At 40.7% G+C, this 20,299-nt stretch overlaps 2 protein-coding genes across 2 annotated transcripts; one reads left to right on the top strand and one right to left on the bottom strand.

The window, feature by feature from the left end:
- The first annotated feature begins 475 nt into the window (after positions 1-475).
- On the top strand, positions 476-13,841 carry LOC139948269 (kinesin-associated protein 3-like). Its single transcript, XM_071946370.1, has 19 exons — positions 476-617; positions 1,173-1,304; positions 1,772-1,923; positions 2,239-2,303; positions 2,447-2,588; positions 2,788-3,012; positions 3,262-3,351; positions 3,839-4,017; positions 4,281-4,334; positions 4,659-4,767; positions 4,888-4,988; positions 5,656-5,877; positions 6,736-6,901; positions 7,759-7,884; positions 8,137-8,235; positions 8,741-8,826; positions 9,190-9,382; positions 11,013-11,130; positions 11,865-13,841. Exons 1-19 carry the CDS (start codon positions 580-582, stop codon positions 12,061-12,063), a joined length of 2,496 nt encoding a protein of 831 aa, XP_071802471.1. The 5' UTR covers positions 476-579; the 3' UTR covers positions 12,064-13,841.
- Positions 13,842-17,707: 3,866 nt separating this feature from the next.
- LOC139948440 (uncharacterized) lies at positions 17,708-18,727 on the bottom strand. The gene has a single exon (XM_071946587.1). It carries the CDS (start codon positions 18,725-18,727, stop codon positions 17,708-17,710), a length of 1,020 nt encoding a protein of 339 aa, XP_071802688.1.
- Positions 18,728-20,299: the final 1,572 nt, after the last annotated feature.

Here is a 20,299-nt window from a genome sequence, read left to right on the forward strand (position 1 = left end):
ATAAGAAGCTCTATATACAACATTAATAACCTTTAATATTCACTTCAAAGGTGTGGTTGTTAAAATTCCATGATTCATTTGATAAAAATTTGACTTTGTGATATTTTGAAATTTTCGATAATGTTTATTAAACTAGCGTCATTTGTGACTTTTTGCCCCTCCAGTAATTTTTTTTCAAATAACAAAACCTTTTTTAAAGGGCTTCTAATGATTTATTTTGTTTAAAAAAATTCTGAAGTGTACTTCTGAGAAAGTTTTTTACCACTTTAACGTTGGTCTTTACTTCAACATTGAGGGCAGTATACCGGGGGACCGTAAAAAACCGGACCGCTTCGCACGGATAACTGTGAAAAGTGCATTACAACCTCGTTTTCAAAATAATTCCAAAGTAGAAACGATCCTGATGGGCGGTGCATGTGACCCTAGCTGGGGTCGAGGGATATAGTTAGGGTTAAGCATTCCGCCAGAGAGAGATATGCAGCTGCCGAGCTTGAAGAAAATCTAGAGAAGTAACTCAAAAAACCGTCGTTTTGTCACCGAGCCATGTCTTGATCTTTCAAATTGACGAAAGATCCAGATATGGCCATGCAGGCTGAAGATGCAAGATATCTGAAAAGGTGAGTTACATCGACACTTTGTCTAGATACGGTGCCGACAGTCAGTGATTTCAGTCGATGGAATATCCGTCACGACCGTGGATGTTCCATTTTTACACGGGCCTGACGGGGCTGGAGACGGGGCCGGCTAGACCACTGAAAAGTGGCAGTTTCTCCTGGGCCGGGGCGCTGTACTCCTTTAGAAAATAATTTGTGACATCTGCGGTCATACTGACACTATTTTACCGGGCAAACTCTCTCCCAAGACCTTGATATGGCAGTTTGATATGATTATTTGAACACCCGAACACAAACAAATTCCCATGTATAATTTTTATAAAGTTAAAAAGGCAAAGCAAAATGACAAAAATCACCTGTGAATTTTGTATTTTATGTCGTATGAGACCAAGTGTAGACCAAGTGACTGGGGCGCTGTCCTCCTTTTTGCGCCAAAGTTTATATAAGAACAAGTATTACTTTTAAGAGACCAACGCACAGACAGCAGTTCAGGTATGCTTATTATTTAAGGTACATAGTGCTTCAATTATATTTCTCTTGTTTCTGATTATTTTACAGGAAGGTGAAGGGAGGAAGTATTGATGTGCACCCAACAGAGAAGGCCCTCGTGGTCAACTATGAGTTGGAGGCGACTATCCTGGGGGAGCTTGGTGACCCAATGCTGGGCGAGAGGAAAGAATGCCAGAAAATGTAAGCAAGGAAGAATCAGGTCTCAAAATAACCCAAAGCACTCTCAGCAACTGCCATGGTGCCCTGTGCTTTGATTTGCTGCCCTTTTGCAAAGTTCCAATAGAAAATGTTCATTTTCCTCAGAGTCAGAGAGTGACCAGAAGAAAATTGAAAAGTTCAAGCCTAATATGAGCTCCATATTTGAAATCTTACCCGTAAGAAGCTACACCGAGGCCCAATTTTATAGAGCTGCTATCAGTCGATGTTGCGCTTACCGTGCGAGTTTCCATTTCATTAGTGAGTGAGGGTTGCGGTGACAATGTAAAATCTCTTGGGTATTGATGGCTCGCTCTGAGAAGAGCCCATTTGTACTGTTCTACGTTTTGGTCAGTTTGCAAAATGTGTCCAATTATAGGCACTGTAAACATTATCTCTTAAAGATTGAAAATCCAATACAAGTTTGTTTTTGTTTTTTGTCGCATCTGCAGAATCAGAGTGCGGAGCCTCAACTCAGCCACCGACATTGCCGTCTTGGCGAGGGAGGTGGTGGATAAATGCAAGCTGATTCATCCCTCAAAACTACCCGAGGTAGAACAACTACTGTACTACCTCCAGAACAGGAAGGAAACAGCGCCCTCTGGTGAGTTAGCGGAACAGTTGCATTCATTAATGTTTTGGGTTGTTGATGGTGTTGTTGTTTACTTTCGGGTGGGGATATGACAGCCGAGTGAACAAGATACATCAATTTGATACAAGGTAATAATTGCATTGGGAATAAAGAATGATATCTTTGGTTTCACCAATCACGGATGATTATGTTGAGTGCAAGTCTTAGTATCTTCCTGATTGTTGTAAAAAGATCTCACCGATTACAAGATGCACGTGTTAGTAGCTCTGTCTGTGCCCTCGAATGTTCCAATTCACTATGCCGCAATTTTTGTTCTTATGATTACAGCTGGGTCCAAGAAGGGTGTGATGACGGGACGATTAAAAGACCCTCCACCGTACGAAGGAACAGAGGTAACTATTAAATCATGTTCTTAGAAATTGCTGTGGTCTACCAGCTTTAAGACATATGTTTATGTGCAAGCAATTTTTCATGATTTTTCGCATTCATCAAGTCTCACCCTGACGTGCATACTTTTCCCTCCATCATTTCTTAGCTTGATGAGCAAGCAAACATCAACGATGTGGAGGATTATATCGAGCTCTTATATGAAGACATACCTGAGAAGGTCCGTGGCACGGCATTGTTGCTTCAGCTCGCTAGGAATCCGGACAACTTGGAGGAGATTCTTCAGAACGGTAAGCTGCGGGGATTGTTAGACTGGAATTTTGTGTGTCTGTCAAAGCTCAATGCGTAATCCTTTGAAATGAAAATACAATTTATGTTCACTCCCAGTTCGGACTTGCTACCAACCTTACTGTCCAAAGTTGCGTCAGTCCAAAGAAACAAGAGAGTATGGAATCTATGAAGACACTATTTATTTTTCCCCGTTTCCAGAGACCGTTCTTGGGGCTCTTGCACGAGTCCTCCGCGAGGACTGGAAGCGAAGCGTCGAGTTGGCCACCAACATCGTCTACGTTTTCTTCTGCTTCTCGAGTTTCTCCCAGTTCCACAGCGTCATTGCGCACTTCAAGATCGGCGCCCTCGTGATGTTTATCGTGGAGCACGAGATCAAACGACATGATCTGTGGGTGGACGAACTGCAGAAGAAGAGAAAAGCTGATATCCTTTGATTTCAATTTGCTGTTTTCTCTAAAGTTGATTTCTCCTAAAATAGATAGCTCAGTTGAAAGAGCGCCAGCACATTAGTCTGAAGGTCGTTGGTTAAAATCCCGCTCTATTAAAAAAAAATTCTTTGTTCAACCCACAAATCTTTTGTTAAATTTTATCAGCAGTATGTTTAGGCTAAACAAGCTTGCGGTTCTGAGCCTATGTTTTGGTTATTATAGAATCCTTAACCCGCAATCTCACCAGAGGAAAGTCCACAGGCTAAGAAAGATTACGAGAAGAACATGAAGAAGTACCACGGTCTCCTGAAGAAACAAGAGCAGCTACTCAGAGGTAAAAAAAAAAACACAAAGTTGAAACAATTTCAGATATAGAATCAATTATAAAATCGTGCAAAGTCCAGCACCAGAGAGTAGCTTAAAAACCCGGTGGTTCCATGTTAGTGAAAAGTGGTTGGGAGAGTGGATGATACCTAAGCCTACATTCTTACAGACTGTGAAGGGGGTAACCACGTTTCAGCCGCAGGAGTAGCAGGTGGCAACATGCCCCTGGTGGCATTTGATCGAGTAAAGTGTAGCCCTTCCCTTTGATCTCCTAAAATTTAAAAAACTAATTTATTAAATATGGAACTTTCGAAAACAGACGTTTCCAAATGAATTCTCTCATAATTAAAAAAATATTTAAAAATATATTGTATTAAATATAGAGTTCTAGAAAAGTGACTTCCGAATGAGTTTTGCACTGGTAATAAAATAAAATTAGAATTAAAATTGAAATATTTTTAAGTAAGAATTTCATCCTGGTTGTTTCTTCCCCTTAGTCTCTTATTACCTCTTGCTGAACTTGGCCGAAGACACCAAGGTCGAGATGAAGATGAGGAATAAGAACATCGTCCCGTTACTCCTCAAGACGCTGGACAGAGACAACTACGAACTCCTCATCCTCGTGGTTTCATTCCTCAAAAAACTCAGCATCTTCTCAGAGAATAAAGCAGAGATGGTGAGTTTCCTTTTTTGGGGGTCTTACTGTTGCGCCCTCAGTGTTCAAAGTTTAGCTGTCTTACTGTAGTGATTCCAAGTGCGCCCTCATTGTTCAAGTGTCTGATAAACCTTTGTGAGGTATCAGGATTTTTCACTGATGCCTCTGCTCCTTCAGATTTTCCTCAAAAGAGGTAAAAATACCATCTCGGAGACATAAGACAGTTGGTATTAAGATATGTAGCAGCTTGCTAAGAGTTGGAACACCTTTTTTTTAAATTTCAGGCACAGCGTCAAATTATTGAGAAGTTGGCCAAGCTTATTCCATGTGACCATGAGGTGAGTACTTAGATCCTTTCTTTTCTTCCGTAAAAGCAACAGACATTTCCTGGCTTGATTTATCTATAATTATATCCGAAGGCCGAAGCAATGGTTAAGTGTCTTGCTTAAAGACACAAGTGTCACGACTGGGGATTCGAACCCACACTCTGCTGATCAGAAACACCAGAGTTTGAATTAGGTGCACTTAACCTCTCGGCCACGACACTACCAAAAAATCTACGACACTACCCAAAAATCTATCTAAAAATCTACTTAAAAATCCAAATATCTACTTAAAATCGATGTGTTTTTCCCTTATTTTCTCGTGAATTTTGTGAGCAGGATTTGCTGAACATCAGCCTTCGGTTGTTGCTGAATCTTTCTTTTGATACCGACCTCCGAGGAAAGATGATCAAACTTGGCTTGATGCCAAAACTTGTAGGCCTTCTGGGTAAGTCCTCACTTTGTTAACCGCTGGTAATAACTGTATAAATTTACTCTTTTTCCCTTCGCTGTTCAACATCTTGAAGAAGATATTGAGATAATATTTTGTACTCTTTATTTTTTGCAGCCAACGACAACCACCGTCTGATTGTTCTGTGCATCTTGTATCACATCAGTATGGACGACAAAGCTAAATCAATGTTCACCTACACAGACTGCATACCAATGGTGAGATATGTAAAAGCGTTTTTTTATAAACAACTTATATGAAATGAATGTCTTCAATTTATTTTTTGAAAAATACTTATGAGCCCACCCGTTTATTTGCAAAGCATATGCGGCTAATGATTTTTCAACGTTAGAACAGGGAATATCCATCTTGGAAATAATAATAATAATAATAATAAGACACATATCCACCCTGCTGGGTGTTCAAGGCGCAGTAAAACCAAAAACAAAACAAAAACAAAACACAACACAAAGAAAAACAGACACATACTAAGAAATTAGCAAACAAACACAGAGCTGATTTGAGTGGCGGCTGTCAGGCGCTCAGTCAAATTAAAAAAAAAAAAAAAAAAAAATAGTGAACTTTTATTCAGACAAAGATGGTTGTATGAGGTACATAGCCACAAACACTTAGGCAGGTGACCTACAGAGACCAAGCCAGTAGGCGGCCGGACAGAATGCTGCCGTCTGCATTGGCACCTAAAGTACGCTTTAGCATGGAATAGGCTATTGGGACCAGTGAAGAAACCTTGGTCATGAGGCTGGTTCCAAATAGTCGACTACAGTAGTCAACCAATGGTCAACCAGCCTGGGTTCGAGTCATAGTCGACCTTCAGTGGAACCGGCTCTAAGTTGTCAATGGAATTCAATACTTTTTCACCCACAGGTTATGAAGATGATTCTTGAGAGTCAGGGAGAGAGCATCGAACTGGAACTGGTCTCCTTGGGGATCAACCTAGCCTGCAACAAACGCAACGCGCAGCTCATCTGCGAAGGGAACGGCCTGCGACTCCTGATGCGCCGTGCCCTGCGCTTCAAGGACGCGCTGTTGCTGAAAATGGTGCGGAACATCTCGCAGCATGATGGCCCAACAAAGACGCAGTTCATTGTGAGTATTTAAAAACTGGTATCTAGCGGAAGGAAATGATTCAGTGCCAAGTTACAAGTGACTAGTCTTTCAGTAACGACACCCACCAAATATAAATAAATAACAAAGTTAAAATTGCTATCCAAAATCTTACTTGTTATAAAGATGGTGAGGATAGTATGAAGCATCCGGCATGATTATCTTGTCTGAAATGCCCCCGTTGGTCAGAAATCAATAAAAAAAACATTTGAATCTGAGAAAATGGTTCGTGGATGAATCTTTCCACCATATTTTAAACTGACCGTCTCTTGTGCGAGATACATCATATTAATGCTGATGCCCTGTCTTGAATCTTCAATTCAATTTATTTAAAGGGAAGGTACCTGTTTGGTAATTACTCAAAACAAATATTAACTTAAAAACTGACTTGGTAACGATCATTGGAGAGCTGTTAGTAGTATAAAACATTGTGGGAAACGACTCCCTCTGAAGTAACGTAATTTTTGAGAAAGAGGTAATTTCTCACTAAAATAATAAAAGACTTCTAGTTAGAAGTCTTTTCTTCCTATCTGAAAGCACACAGATTCGTCCAACAAGGGCGTTTTTTCTTTTATCATTTTCTCCCAACTCTGATGACCAATTGAGCTCAAATTTTCACAGGTTTGTTATTTTATGCGTATGTTGAGATATACCAAGTGAGAAGACTGGTCTTTGACAATTACCAATAGTGTACCTTCCCTTTAACATTTATTTCCATATTTGGACATGAATGCATCATCCTAAAAGCCGAGGCTTGTGATTGATGTACCCATGACAACAATACAAAAAAATCCAAGATAAACAAAATTATTATTGAGTCTTTCCACTCTGTATTACCAGGAATACATCAGCGATATTGCCAGCGTGGTCAAGAATTCCGATGATGAGGAACTAGTCGTTGAAGCTCTGGGGATTCTAGCGAATCTGACGATACCGGATCTCGACTATGAGCTCATCCTCAAGGAATATAAACTGGTGCCATGGATCACACAGAAATTAGAACCAGGTAGGAAATATATTCTTTCTGCGTAAGGGTTGGTTGGTTTTTGTTAAGACGCTCTTGTGAAGCCCTGGGGTTTCTAGCCAATATGACAATACCAGATCTCGACTATGAGCTCATCCTTAAGGAATATAAACTAGTTTCGTGGATCACACAGAAATTAAAACCAGGTAAGGCTTGACCCCTTGCATGCACATCACACGCTGCAACTGTCATGCTCACCCTTTTGGTGGTCAATATGTTAACGTGTAAAGGTCGTGTCGCCTAAAATGCGCACTTCACACTGAATGACGCACAGCGACATTGACCACCTTAATGGCGCATCCAAGATTATTCTGATGATGACGTCGGGTAATTTGGGTCAATTGAGTCTTCTGTAAGATTTTTTGGTTTTTGTTTTGACGTTCTTGTGAATATACCTCAACATTTTGTGGCTATTTTCTCAGCAAAAAGAGGAAAGTCTGTCCCAAGCCAATATGGCTCATTGAGCAGGTGTTTATATCCAATTTCCTTGGCATTAAACGACTGGGAATATTTCTCTTTCCCCTGAACAGGATGCAAGTCCATATCGGGTTAGTCCCTAGCTCTCACCTATACCCATTTGTACTCATTGGTGGAGAGAAGCAATATGATAGAGTGCCTTGAAACAAATGTCACTACTGACCAGGCCAGGATTGGAACCTGCAATCTGTAAATTACAGAACTTTAGTCCACCGCCCTAGACCGCTCGGTCAAGACACGCCTCCTCAGCAAGTTACCATTTATTAAGCCAAAACTTTATGAAACAAAAACTTTCTTATGTGACTTTTATTGTGGCCCTACCTTCAACTTCAATCTTTGGAATTCTTTTGTTCACTGTTCAGGTGCGGCTGAGGATGACTTGGTTCTTGAAGTCGTCATGTTGGTTGGAACGGTTGCCATGGACGACTCGTGTGCGGCCATGTTGGCTAAATCTGGAATCATACATAGTCTTATCGAACTACTCAATGGTGAGTTATCAACAACTTACTCGAACATCAGATAATTTTGTTTCTGTTTACACTTGACATGTTCCCAGCAAGAAATTCCGCCTATTTTAGGTAAGTTTGTGTGGATACACCCAAACCAAACAGTACACCCCCATCACGTTCGCCATACCTCAAAAAGGCTCATTGCATGTTGGGCATTCTAAATATTTTTATAGTTTTGGTGTTTATGATTTTCAAAATTAAACTATTTTGAATTGTTTTTGTTTTTTACAGCTAAGCAAGAGGATGATGAGATTGTTTGTCAGATTGTTTACGTCTTCTACCAGATGGTGTTCCATGAAGCAACAAGGGAAGTTATCATCAAACAAACTCGTATCCTTTTGTTTTCAAGTCACCATATAACTTAATATTGCAGGCTGGCGTAGTTCAGCTATCATTAAAAAATCATTCAGACAGTAGGAGGGTTGATTGTGTACTGTGTAGACGCAATCATTGCAAGCTGTCATAAGCGCGTCTATCGTTCAAAACCGCAGTTGTCAGACCTGACAAGTGAGGGCTACACCTGATTTGGGCTATTGACCCAAATCAACTATTACCAGGAACAAGTTGCCACCTACTCCTTGGGCTGAAACAGGGTTATCCCCTTCACAGTCCTTGAGGATGTAGGCATGGATAACATCCACAAGGAGCCTGGCTGGTAGAGCAGAATGCACTACCCGCCCACCTTTTTACGCAGTAACTATGGCTTTGCACAAGGGCACATGTGTAACTGATTTAAGAGAAGATACATTCTGAGAAAATGTGTCATTTTTTGCTTAGCAGACTAAGCTTTTTGGCTGGTACCAACAAGGATGATTCCTTAACCGTGGTTTTTCAGAGGCCCCTGCTTACCTGATAGATCTCATGCATGATAAGAATCCTGAGATACGCAAAGTGTGCGATAACACGCTGGACATCATCTCGGTAAGTAGCCGCGTGTTGTTAGTTTGAAAACTTTATGTTTAGCAAAAACAATCATGGAACCAGTCGCAAACTTAACTATCCGTATAACATGATACTCTAGAAGGAAAACATTTTTTTAGTAAGCAAAATTGTGTGAAGCTTAGTAATCTTTTGAGCTGCTTAATCAAAACAAGTATCTCAGCTCAGAATAATTCTGCTTACCACAGAAAGGTTACCATCCAAAATGCCATGTCAAATATAACGTTTATGACTGATATCCCGCTCCTTTTTGCCTAGCAGAAATTTTAAAGCAATATCTCCTTCTATATTACTGAATTCTGCATGATTTAAGGTATTAACTTGTTCCTCCACTTTTCCCGACAGGAATTTGACGAAGAATGGGCCAAGAAGATCAAGTTGGAGAAGTTCCGATGGCACAACTCTCAGTGGTTGGAGATGGTAGAGTCTCAGCAGATGGACGAGAGTGACGGGTTGATGTACGGAGACGAAGGATACAGTCCTTACATTCAGGAATCCGATATACTGGATAGACCAGACCTCTTCTATGGGCAGCAAGGTACGGTTGACAGTCGTTGGGCTGTGACGGGTTCGGTTTATATAAACATGGGGCTAAAAAAACCAGAGGGGTATAAAAACCATGGGTTGATGTACGGAGACGGAGGGTATGGTCCTTACATACAGGAATCCGATATACTGGATAGACCAGACCTCTTCTATGGGCAGCAAGGTACGGTTGACAGTCGTTGGGCTGTGACGGGTTCGGTTTATATAAACATGGGGCTAAAAAAACCAGAGGGGTATAAAAACCATGGGTTGATGTACGGAGACGGAGGGTATGGTCCTTGCATACAGGAAACAGATATACTGGATAGACCAGACCTCTTCTATGGGCAGCAAGGTACGGTTGACAGTCGTTGGGCTGTGACGGGTTCGGTTTATATAAACATGGGGCTAAAAAAACCAGAGGGGTATAAAAACCATGGGTTGATGTGAGGAGACGGAGGGTATGGTCCTTACATACAGGAATCCGATATACTGGATAGACCAGACCTCTTCTATTGGCAGCAAGGTACGGTTGACAGTCGTTGGGCTGTGACGGGTTCGGTTTATATAAACATGGGGCTAAAAAAAACAGAGGGGTATAAAAACCATGGGTTGATGTGAGGAGACGGAGGGTATGGTCCTTACATACAGGAATCCGATATACTGGATAGACCAGACCTCTTCTATGGGCAGCAAGGTACGGTTGACAGTCGTTGGGCTGTGACGGGTTCGGTTTATATAAACATGGGGCTAAAAAAACCAGAGGGGTATAAAAACCATGGGTTGATGTGAGGAGACGGAGGGTATGGTCCTTACATACAGGAATCCGATATACTGGATAGACCAGACCTCTTCTATGGGCAGCAAGGTACGGTTGACAGTCGTTGGGCTGTGACGGGTTCGGTTAATATAAACATGGGGCTAAAAAAACCAGAGGGGTATAAAAACCATGGGTTGATGTGAGGAGACGGAGGGTATGGTCCTTACATACAGGAATCGGATATACTGGATAGACCAGACCTCTTCTATGAGCAACAAGGTATGGTAGTCAATAATAATAATTGGGTTTTACTTTAATAATTAGTGCATTTTACAATAACCGTATCAATGCGCCTGGGCTAAATTTCACAAAGAGTTAGGACTGATCTTAAGTGCAAATCATAATTGCTAAGCAAAGCGTGATATCATAGTACAAATCACAATGGTAAAACTGACGACCCATCTTAAAGGCAGTAGACACTATTGGTAATTACTCAAAATAATTATCAGCATAAAACCTTACTTGGTAACAAGTAATGGGGAGAGGTTGATAGTATAAAACATTGTGAGAAGCAGCTCCCTCTGAAGTAACGTAGAATTTGAATTCAACGCTCTAAACCACTTGACCATGACACCTTACGTGACAAGACGTAAGCCCAGTTCATACTTCCTGCGAATGCGAATGCGAAGCGAATCTTGACGTCACAAATTCGCAACGAACAACTCGCAGCAGTTGAACTCTGCTCTACTCCCTTGCGATAATCGCTGCGAAAGGAGGGTGAGACGTCAAATTCACGTCAAATTCTCTTCGCATTCGCAGGAAGTATGAACCGGGCTTAAGTGTATTGATGATAATAATCCATGGTTTGGTTTTTTCTGCTCAGGTTACGATGATGGTGAGATGTACGATGGTGTAGTAACTCCTGATTATGTTGACGACTACGGCAACGTACAGAACGGAGACTACATGGGGTCCCCAGGCTCTGCCATGTATGGGAACAGGTTGGTATCTCATGAAAGTCTATCTCTGAAAATTTCATTTTAAAACCATTGGACACTTTCGGTAAACAGTATTTATCACAACTTCTATATAGATTAACAAACCTGTGAAAATTAAGGCTCAATCGGTCATCGGAGTCGGGAGAAAATAAGGGGAAAACCTACCCTTGTTTCCGCACGTTTCCTCGTGTCATGACATGTGTTCAAAATAAATTTGTAATTCTCGCTATCGAGAATTGATATTGTTTTAATGTTTTCTCAAAAAGTAAAGCATTTCATGGAATAATATTTCAAGGGAAGTCTTTCACCATTACCTTCTTCTGTAGACCCTGTAAGTTATTTGTAAATCTGTGAACTTTTTTTTCTGTACTGAAAGTGTATAATGGCTTTAAAAGGCGGTCATGTGTTTGAGATATCATCAGAAAATCCAGGGCGGTAAGTCTATTCAGGAAGAATATCCAGAGTTTGAAGAGCCAAACTCAGAGAAGTATCTCTGACTGTAACGCATCTCAAATTCCAATTTTGGGGATAAAAACTTGTTCCATAACCACACTACTTGAAGTGAAATGTTTCACAAGATGCTTTATACAATCCAAAGCTGCTGTACTTTCTAACCAAGTAAGTTTTGATTGCTGTATATTTTAGGAGTGGTCACCAAGCGACACCACCTTCCCTTTAAATCAGACACAACAGATACATCCATTGCTGACCACTCTGTTTCTTTCCTTGTATCTTAGGTACAGCCAAGAGTTCCGACCGGACTCTCGTGTCGCGTACGTCCCCGGCAGTCAGGCAATCGACGAGTACGGCCAACCCCTAGAGGTCTACGGAGGACCAGCTGTGGATGAATACGGCAGGCCAGTGCAGGAGGGGTATGGGTACCAGACCCATGGGTCACAGGATTATGGTTACAGGGGAAGCTATGAGTACAGATAGCACTGATTGGGTAAGAACTTGAAGGGTCGTTGGGTAAGAGGTTGAAGGGTCATAGTTCAGGGGTCAAAGGGGAATGGAATCGAGTTGGAGAGACCTTTTAATTGGGTTCATTCTGAAGAAGGAAGAAATGTCAGTACTGCTTTGGTTTCTTTTGTAGAGTAATATTAAACGTCCACCTCTGTACTTCATTTTCTATTTTTGTCTGGGGTTTTTTCACAGGGAGTATTCAGTACTTACACACATTGCTGTGAGGGCTAAACCCAAATTAAAATTGTTTATCCCTATTTAACATCTGTTATAGGTTTAAATTTATTCTGGTATGACCAGAGCTTTAGATGACAATGATATCATTTTGGGTTTTTCTACTAAAAACCTCAAATGAAAGACGTGACGTTTTAGACTAAAGCATCGCCTGTTTGGTTTCTTTACATAGACTATTGGCCACTGTACATGGATAACTTTTTATATGCATGCCAGAAACAAGTCATTTTCAATTGTTGAAGTATTTCTCTTGTGGTGGTATGCTATGCTCAACAGGGGCCCAATTTCATAGAGCTGCTTGAGTAATATTTTCTGCTCAAAGGCAGTGGACACTATTGGTAATTGTCAAAGACCAGTCTTCACACTTGGTGTATCTCAACATATGCATAAAGTAACAAACCTGTGAAAATTTGAGCTGAATTGGTTGTCTAAGTTGCGAGATATGAATGAAATTAAAAAAAATACCCTTGTCACACGAAGTTGTGTGCTTTCAGATGCTTGATTTCGAGACCTCAACTTCTAAACTTGAGGTCTGGAAATCAAATTCGTGGAAGATTACTTCTTTCTCAAAAACTACGTCACTTCAGAGGGAGCCGTTTCTCACAATGTTTTATACTCTCAACCTCTCCCTATTACTCGTTACCAAGTGAGGTATTATGGTGATAATTATTTTAAGTAATTACCAATAGTGTCTACTGCCTTTAAACAGCTCTCAAAATTTTGCCTATTCGGTAGAGTCACAATTTGCTGTAATGTAGTTAAATGTATATTCAATATAAGGTGGATGGAATTGTGTATGACTGGGACACCTATAATGTGAAAGGTTGCATGAACAAAGTTTGTTTTTATCATGACTGAAGCCCGGTTCATACTTCCTACAAATGCGAATGCGATGCGAATGTTGACGTCACAAATTCGCAACGAATAATTCGCAGCAGTTGAACTCTGCTTAACTCACTTGCGAATACAGGTGCAAAAGGAGGGTTGTGACGTCAAATTCACGTCAAATTCGCTTCGCATTCGCATTCGCAGGAAGTATGAACCGGGCTTACTGCAGTGAAATCCTACCACAGATAGAACCATGTACATGTATGTTGTCTAAAGAAGTCGCTCTTGATTCTTAATGCACAAGTGGTTTAGAGGTAGAGTTGTCATTTGGGGTTAACAGGGGATTCCCTTTGGGTATTATAAAACGCTATACTATAAGAACAGTTAACTGTTACCATTTTGGTCATTTTGGTCATCTAGCGAAAAAAAAAGTTCTCTTGAAATTGTGCAGTACTCTTTTGGGGTTTAACTCCACAGCTGAAGTCTTCTGTATAGTTATAGTTTTTGTATTCCTAGGCTGTTAAATTTAATTTCTCAATCTGTAAATTGAGAACATTTTATGCATGAGACTATATTAACCAGTGGTTGTACATTTCTAGAAGAGAAAACAATTTATTTATTATAAATATTGATATGCATAATGTGTGCTGTGGGTCAAACCGTAATAAATTCAATGGCCAATTCAAGAAGTGTTTTTTGAGGTTTGTTTTAGTGTGTAGTACAAAGTTATCTTATTTTAATAACAGTAGTTACACACAGGTCCCAATTTGATATAGCTGCTTAGACACAAAAAGTAGCTAAGCACAACGATAGAGGCTTACGAAGTTTAGGAAGGCACTAAAAACTAACCTCTACAGCGGTTCGGAACTTTTTGTGTGCTCTCGGAACATTCCGGCACGGTTTGCGACGATCCCCCACGCAGCAGGTTTTGGGAGTTGTTACATAAGAGTGGACTAACCACTAGGACCTGGTTGTTAATGATTTCATGTCTAAAAGATGCAAGTACTGCTTCAGACCTCTTTATTCAAGTACATTTGTAGCAGCAGGTTTGGGGAGTTGTTACATAAGAGTGGACTAACCACTGGGACCTGGTTGTTTATATTTTCATGTTTAAAAGATGCAAGCACTGCTTCAGACCTCTTTATTCAAGTACATTTGTAGCAGCAGGTTTGGGGAGTTGTTACATAAGAGTGGACTAACCACTAGGACCTGGTTGTTAATATTTTCATATGCAAGCATATGCAAAATGACGTCATAAGGTCATTCTTGCTCGGATATTCTCCGATGGGCCGAACCGCTGTGGAGTTTAGTATTTAGTGCCTTCCCAAAGTTAAGGATTTACCAGCCAAAATCCCATGTCACATGTATTATTTGTGACTGGTATCCAGCTAATGCTTGCTTAGCAGAAAGTTGTTGGTAGCGATGTTGTTGTCTGCTTAAGCAGCTCTATGAAATTAGACCCAGGGCTCAGTTTCATATAGCTGTTTGTTTAAACAGCAAATATTGCTTACTTTTTCCCGCTAAGCAAACTTAGCATAATGATACCAATCACAGAATGTACAATTGGATTGTTTTGGGACTGGTAACCTTATTCTGGTAAGCATGATTGGTTGCCCTTGGCTACTTTTTATGCATAAGTAGCCATTTGAAATCTGGTCCTGGTATTTAATGTAGATAAGCACAAATTGACAAACAATAAGTACACAAGTTAAACCATGTTAATATGTTCGTCACTATATTTATAATTTTAATTGTTTTAGAAATACAAACGTCTTCATTCTTTGGGTGTGGTCACAGTCTTGTTAATAGAAAACATAGCATTAAAGACAGTGGACACTATTGGTATTTGTCAAAGAATAGCCTTCACAGTTAATGTATCTCAACATATGCATAAAATAACAAACCTGTGAAAAGTTGAGCTCAATCGGTCATTAAAGTTGCGAGATAATGAGAGAAAAAAAAACACCCTTGTCTTACGAAGTTGTGTGCTTTCAGATGCTTGATTTCGAGACCTCTAGTTCTAAATCTGGGGTCTCGAAATCAAATTCATGGAAAATTACTTCTTTCTCGAAAACTACATTACTTCACAGGGAGCTGTTTCTCACAATGTTTATACTATCAACCTCTCCCCATTACTCGTAATCAAGTAAGGTTTTATGATAATAATTATTTTGAGTAATTACCAATAGTGTCCACTGCCTTCGAGAAGTGCTAAGTTCACAAGAGAGGACATACTATTTAAAGGAGGGAAAAATAACAAGATGGCTGCCGTATGAGGCAGAATACACTTTGTCCTAACATCTTTAACCTCATAATTCCAGCCCGGAGGTGTTATTATAACGGATGAGTACTCTGCAGTCCATCACTTAAAAAAGACCATGAGTCATTTCCCCCTGTTTTTAAATCCCATAAGACCCTCACCCCACCCCTGGTTGGATCGGCGTATGCTTTAAATCTTATTCAAGTTATCTCAATCTTGAGTGGATTAAGTTTAAGAAGCTAAGTTTTGGAGAGTAATGAATTGGAAATCTCCCCATTGTCTAACTCCTGTATGGACTCATCTTTAATTATAAACAAAAACGTGTGACTTGCGTTGTCATCTTTGATGTTTCGCATTGTCAATAATTGAAAGCCACTGGACACGTTTGGTGATTATCACAGACCAGTATTCTTTGTGTATCCTAAAAATAATATACAGAAGGTAAACCAAACTGGGGAAAATTTGGGCTCAATTATTTTTCGAAGTTGCAAGAAAATCATGAAAGAAAAACCACCCTTATTGCACCCTTGTTATGTGCTTCCAGATGCCTGAAAAAAAGCCCCCAGGTCTGAAGTCTTTTTCAGATTCAAGTGTTCGAGTGAGAAATTACCTCTTTCTCAAAACATATATAATATTATGTTACTTTAGAGAGTGTCGTTCCTCACAATGCCCTCTTTTTACCATCAACAGCTCTCCGTTGCTCGTTTCAAAGTAAGTATTTCATATACTAGTATATACAGATATATATATCAAATAATAAACCACAAGGGAAACTGACTGGGTACATTTTTAAATGATTATGGGTTGATATATATATATATATATATATCTCTTTTGAGTCATTACCCATAGTGTCCAGTGCCTTTAATTTTGCCAAATATTAGCATGGGATTCCTACACACCAAACCGCAACTTTGCGCGTGTCACATAATCACAAGTTCTGCGACCCCGAAACCACATTATTTAAAGCCTATTTCCACACAGTACAAAAATAGTTGCCATTGGAAACGGGGATATCACACTGGAGGGTCCCTAAAATGCTTCTGTCGGTTTCCAAATTACCTGCATCCTCCAAGATGTTCTATCTCTCTTTCACAGGTCAATTTTACATTTCACTCAGTGTTAATATTGTTTTGGTTCGTAATTTGTGTCTCAGGATTCACTGTTTATCCTTCGTGCTTAATTACACAAGACCGTGTGAACTTTGTTTACACCTTGTGAAGTCTTAAGCTAGTCTGGCAGGCAAGATACTGCACTGGTCATATGGGAAAGTTTATATTTTGTGTCATAATTTCAACATAAATGCAACATATAGGAAGTAAAAGCTGTACACGTTTTGAGATGTGCCCCCTTTCATTATCTCCAAAGTTGATAAAAATTGGACAATGCAATCTTCATAAATGTTGTTTTTATGTTTTCTTCCATTGAGCTGTGTACAAATCTTGCCTGCTGGAAGTCCAGGCTTGGTGGCTCTTTTGTAAACATATGATGTCACAGGTCACATCGTCCATTTATAACCTACGTTTGCAGAGCGAAGGATCGCTGAAAATAAACTAATGTTTGTATGAGTTCTAAGTGCCTGCTTGGCCAATACAGCATCGATTTAAAGTTGACTTCAGTATAGACCTTATGCGCATGACGTCATTTCAGTACGGCGCCCTCGCCTTGAGGTCAAAGGGAGGTTGTTCATTGGCCAATCTATGTGCGTTTTGATTATCTCGTCACCGTTTGACCTCAAAGATGGCAGCTGGATAACGTCAATGCATAAGGTCTATTAAAATGTCATTTGGTGTAATGCTACATTTTTTATTAATACAGGTTTTACTTTTGTACAGGTTTTACTTTAAGTACAACTTTAAACTATTATACACCACTCACCTTCTCTAGCTCCTTTAAATGCTAGGGGATATACACAGGATTTTATATTCTCGCTCTTTCAAAATACTTTTTTTTATATACACTTTTCCAGCCGTTTATCTAAAAGCGGATCTATCTTAGCTGACAACTCCATGTTCTCACAGTTATTGTCTTCACACTAATGACTTAATGAATGAATAAAGACAATTTGACTACAGGGGGATTTGAACCAACGACATCCAGTTTAACGTGCCGGCGCTCTATACCAACTGAGCTATCTATCACTATGTTGGCCGTCTCCCTTTGTGTCACTTTCACCAATTATTTGAATTGACACTAACTAATACAAAATCTGTGGCAAATTTTACAACTGAAATTTACATTTATTTATATAAATACACTTGTAATTGATGTTCGACAAGAAGGGGTCCAGCCCGATTACTTGTTGATTCGAACCACCATGCCTAGCTCAAGAAGTGGTCTGTCCCGTTTCTCCAAAGGCTTCATGCATTGCGGCATCTCGTTGACCAGATCCAGTGCCGCTCGGACCACCATGAAAAGGTTCTTTGTGAGGAAAACGGACGCCGTCATTCCCTGTTGCAACCACAGGTTGAATCGGATGGCGAAGAAAGGGATGTCCACAAGTAGGAGAAAGAGTACCGACTTGAGGAGGAAAGCCCCCTCCCAGTGGCTGTCTTCTTCGGGTGGCTCTTCCCGCTCGCCCCGGTTTCGGTCTTTCTTCTTCTTCTTGGGCTTGGGACGAGGTTGGCTCGGGAAGCGCGGTTGCTTCGAGGCGAGGACCCGGAGTGCGAAGAGCGGAATGGACGGTAAGACGAAGCAGATACACCCGAAGGCGACCACAGCAGAGCGAACGTGGTACGGTAGGATATGTTGTTCATCACCGCTCACAATCATGTCCAGTAGATCGGCGCTGTCCAGCAAAGCCAACCCAGCCATAGTGCCGAGCTTCTGAACTTGAAGTCTATATTCCTCTTTCTTGACGTCTTCATGGTGGCTGTGCGTTAGCAAGAGAAACAAAATGGCGGACAGTGATACCGCTATCTTTAGAACGATAGGGCTGAATAACCCTTCGTGCACACCGGTAAGATCGATGTTGTGAATGATACGGATGATTTTGGCAACGAAGACGCAGGCGTAGATGAGCCAACAGGCATAGGCAAATGGGAACTCATAGAAGAAATCTTTCTTTGTCTTTGGCAGTGGGTAGACCGGGTGGCCAGCTTGCCGTCTGGACACCACAAATGCTGCAATCCAGAATAACAAAACTATTGCGTCGATGATGATCCATTCGAAGCCACGCCGAAACCCGGTTCCCTCTCCGTAGTGGATAAGGATGTGGTCAAGAAAGGCTGACTGACCGGCCAGGACTAAGAGGCACACTAGCTTGACCCCTACGTCGGCGATCAGACTTCTCACATTCTCCCCAGTGTTCATCATCTTGAAATAACTGTCTCTCTTCTGAAGTTTTCCCGCCCAAAAATCAAATCACACATTCACTTAGGTCCGGATATGATACCACACAGGATAGCTACAAAGTAGACACTGTGAACTATAGCGCTGATATCAAAATTGAAATGCATGAGGAATTCTCCTAAAGTGTTTGGCAATCATTGTGTCAAGAAAGATAGTGACTCCTGTGGTTATTTTGAGCAGCAAGTTTACGTTGACTGTTGGTCCTTGGATCTATTTTTATCTCGATTTTTTTTGTTGGCATCTAGTCGGTCTCGAAGGTATAGTGACGCACTTGGTTGCTCCCTGCTCTATCCTTTTTAGGAGATTTAGCAGCAGCTGAAAGTACACGAAAATGTCGTTGTCGTGACACTTAGATTTCCACAAGGATCATCATTTACATCCTTGTATCTTATCGCTATGTACTGAGGATGAACAGGAACAACACACAAGATAGTCTTATAAAAAATAAGATTTGAAACTTTGCATGTGCCCTATGGTGAGTTAGGTGAGGTTTTCGGTCGCACGTGAACTCTTCTTTGAGCAAAGTGTTTGCTCTGAAAATATAGACAACTCAAGACGATCTTAGGCTATGCCTACATTCAATTCTTGCTGCTGATAGGCATACGCCACATCACATAAGAAGCTTGTTCGTTATAAGTGTTTTTGTCCAGTCAACCACACGCTTTTGTAGAACGCAGGGCGAAACCGAAAAGTTGACGTAGTGTCCGTAAACTCGAAGAAAGTTTGATGAAGTCGTTTCCACTAGTTCAATGCTGACAATTACCATCACCAACTAAAGCAAGCAAATTCACCACTATTAGTAGGCCTAAAGAATGTTTTAACCATCACACTGCCAAAAAGACTCATCTCATCTTTTTAGGGTTTTCGTTTGTTCTAAGATCATACAAAACGTTAGTGCCATCAACTACGATGAACAAAGTAGCTTCAAAAATGGGACTGAAAACTAATGGCCTTTTGTGACTGACTCACAATGGGCAACGGTAATTATGCCCAGTGTCTCGTGGGGACTCATGATAGCTCTGTGGATGAGGATTCCTTAACAGAAACTAGGAACTTCCTGAGTTTAAAGTAGAACATGGATGACGTGTCAGGGAGTTCTCTAGGGTGATATAAATAGCCCTTGCATTCAGTAGACTTGATTCAAGTCCCGTTCTCGTGTGAGAGGTCCCCAAGCAAACACGCCGTATGATGGTGCGCGCTCGCCGTCAAGTGGTCCCGGGGGAACGCACAGCATCACAAAAAAATAGTTTTCTGGCGATGGCACGGGATTGGGACTTGAGGCAAGTCCATGCATCCAGGCAGACAAATTGCAATTATGTTGTTAGTCATAATCTAGTGTCTCTCCACCCCATATAAAGGTTTATCGTGGTTCTAAGACACCGCATTGTATGATAATGGTTGGACATTTTGGAGGACGCCTTTTGCGTGCATATGGATTGGTCATTTCAGTTATTATTATTATTGTCAAGTGACAGCTGATAAGCTAGTTCACCATAATGATTGACCCCTTGTATATGACGTGACAACTGACAAGCT

This window comes from Asterias amurensis, chromosome 15 (genome assembly GCF_032118995.1).
Source record: "Asterias amurensis chromosome 15, ASM3211899v1".
In the NCBI taxonomy this organism is placed as follows: Eukaryota; Metazoa; Echinodermata; class Asteroidea; order Forcipulatida; family Asteriidae; genus Asterias; species Asterias amurensis.

What these genes read in the sequence shown, in the direction of transcription:
- LOC139948269 (XM_071946370.1), top strand. Translation starts at nt 580, where the DNA reads ATGGCCATGCAGGCTGAAGATGCAAGATATCTGAAAAG. An exon ending in AGGAAAGAATGCCAGAAAAT is followed by an intron (nt 1,305 to 1,771) that starts GTAAGCAAGGAA and finishes TCGCATCTGCAG; the next exon opens with AATCAGAGTGCGGAGCCTCA. An exon ending in GCAGAAGAAGAGAAAAGCTG is followed by an intron (nt 3,013 to 3,261) that starts ATATCCTTTGAT and finishes CCGCAATCTCAC; the next exon opens with CAGAGGAAAGTCCACAGGCT.
- LOC139948440 (XM_071946587.1), bottom strand. Translation starts at nt 18,727, where the DNA reads ATGATGAACACTGGGGAGAATGTGAGAAGTCTGATCGCCGACGTAGGG.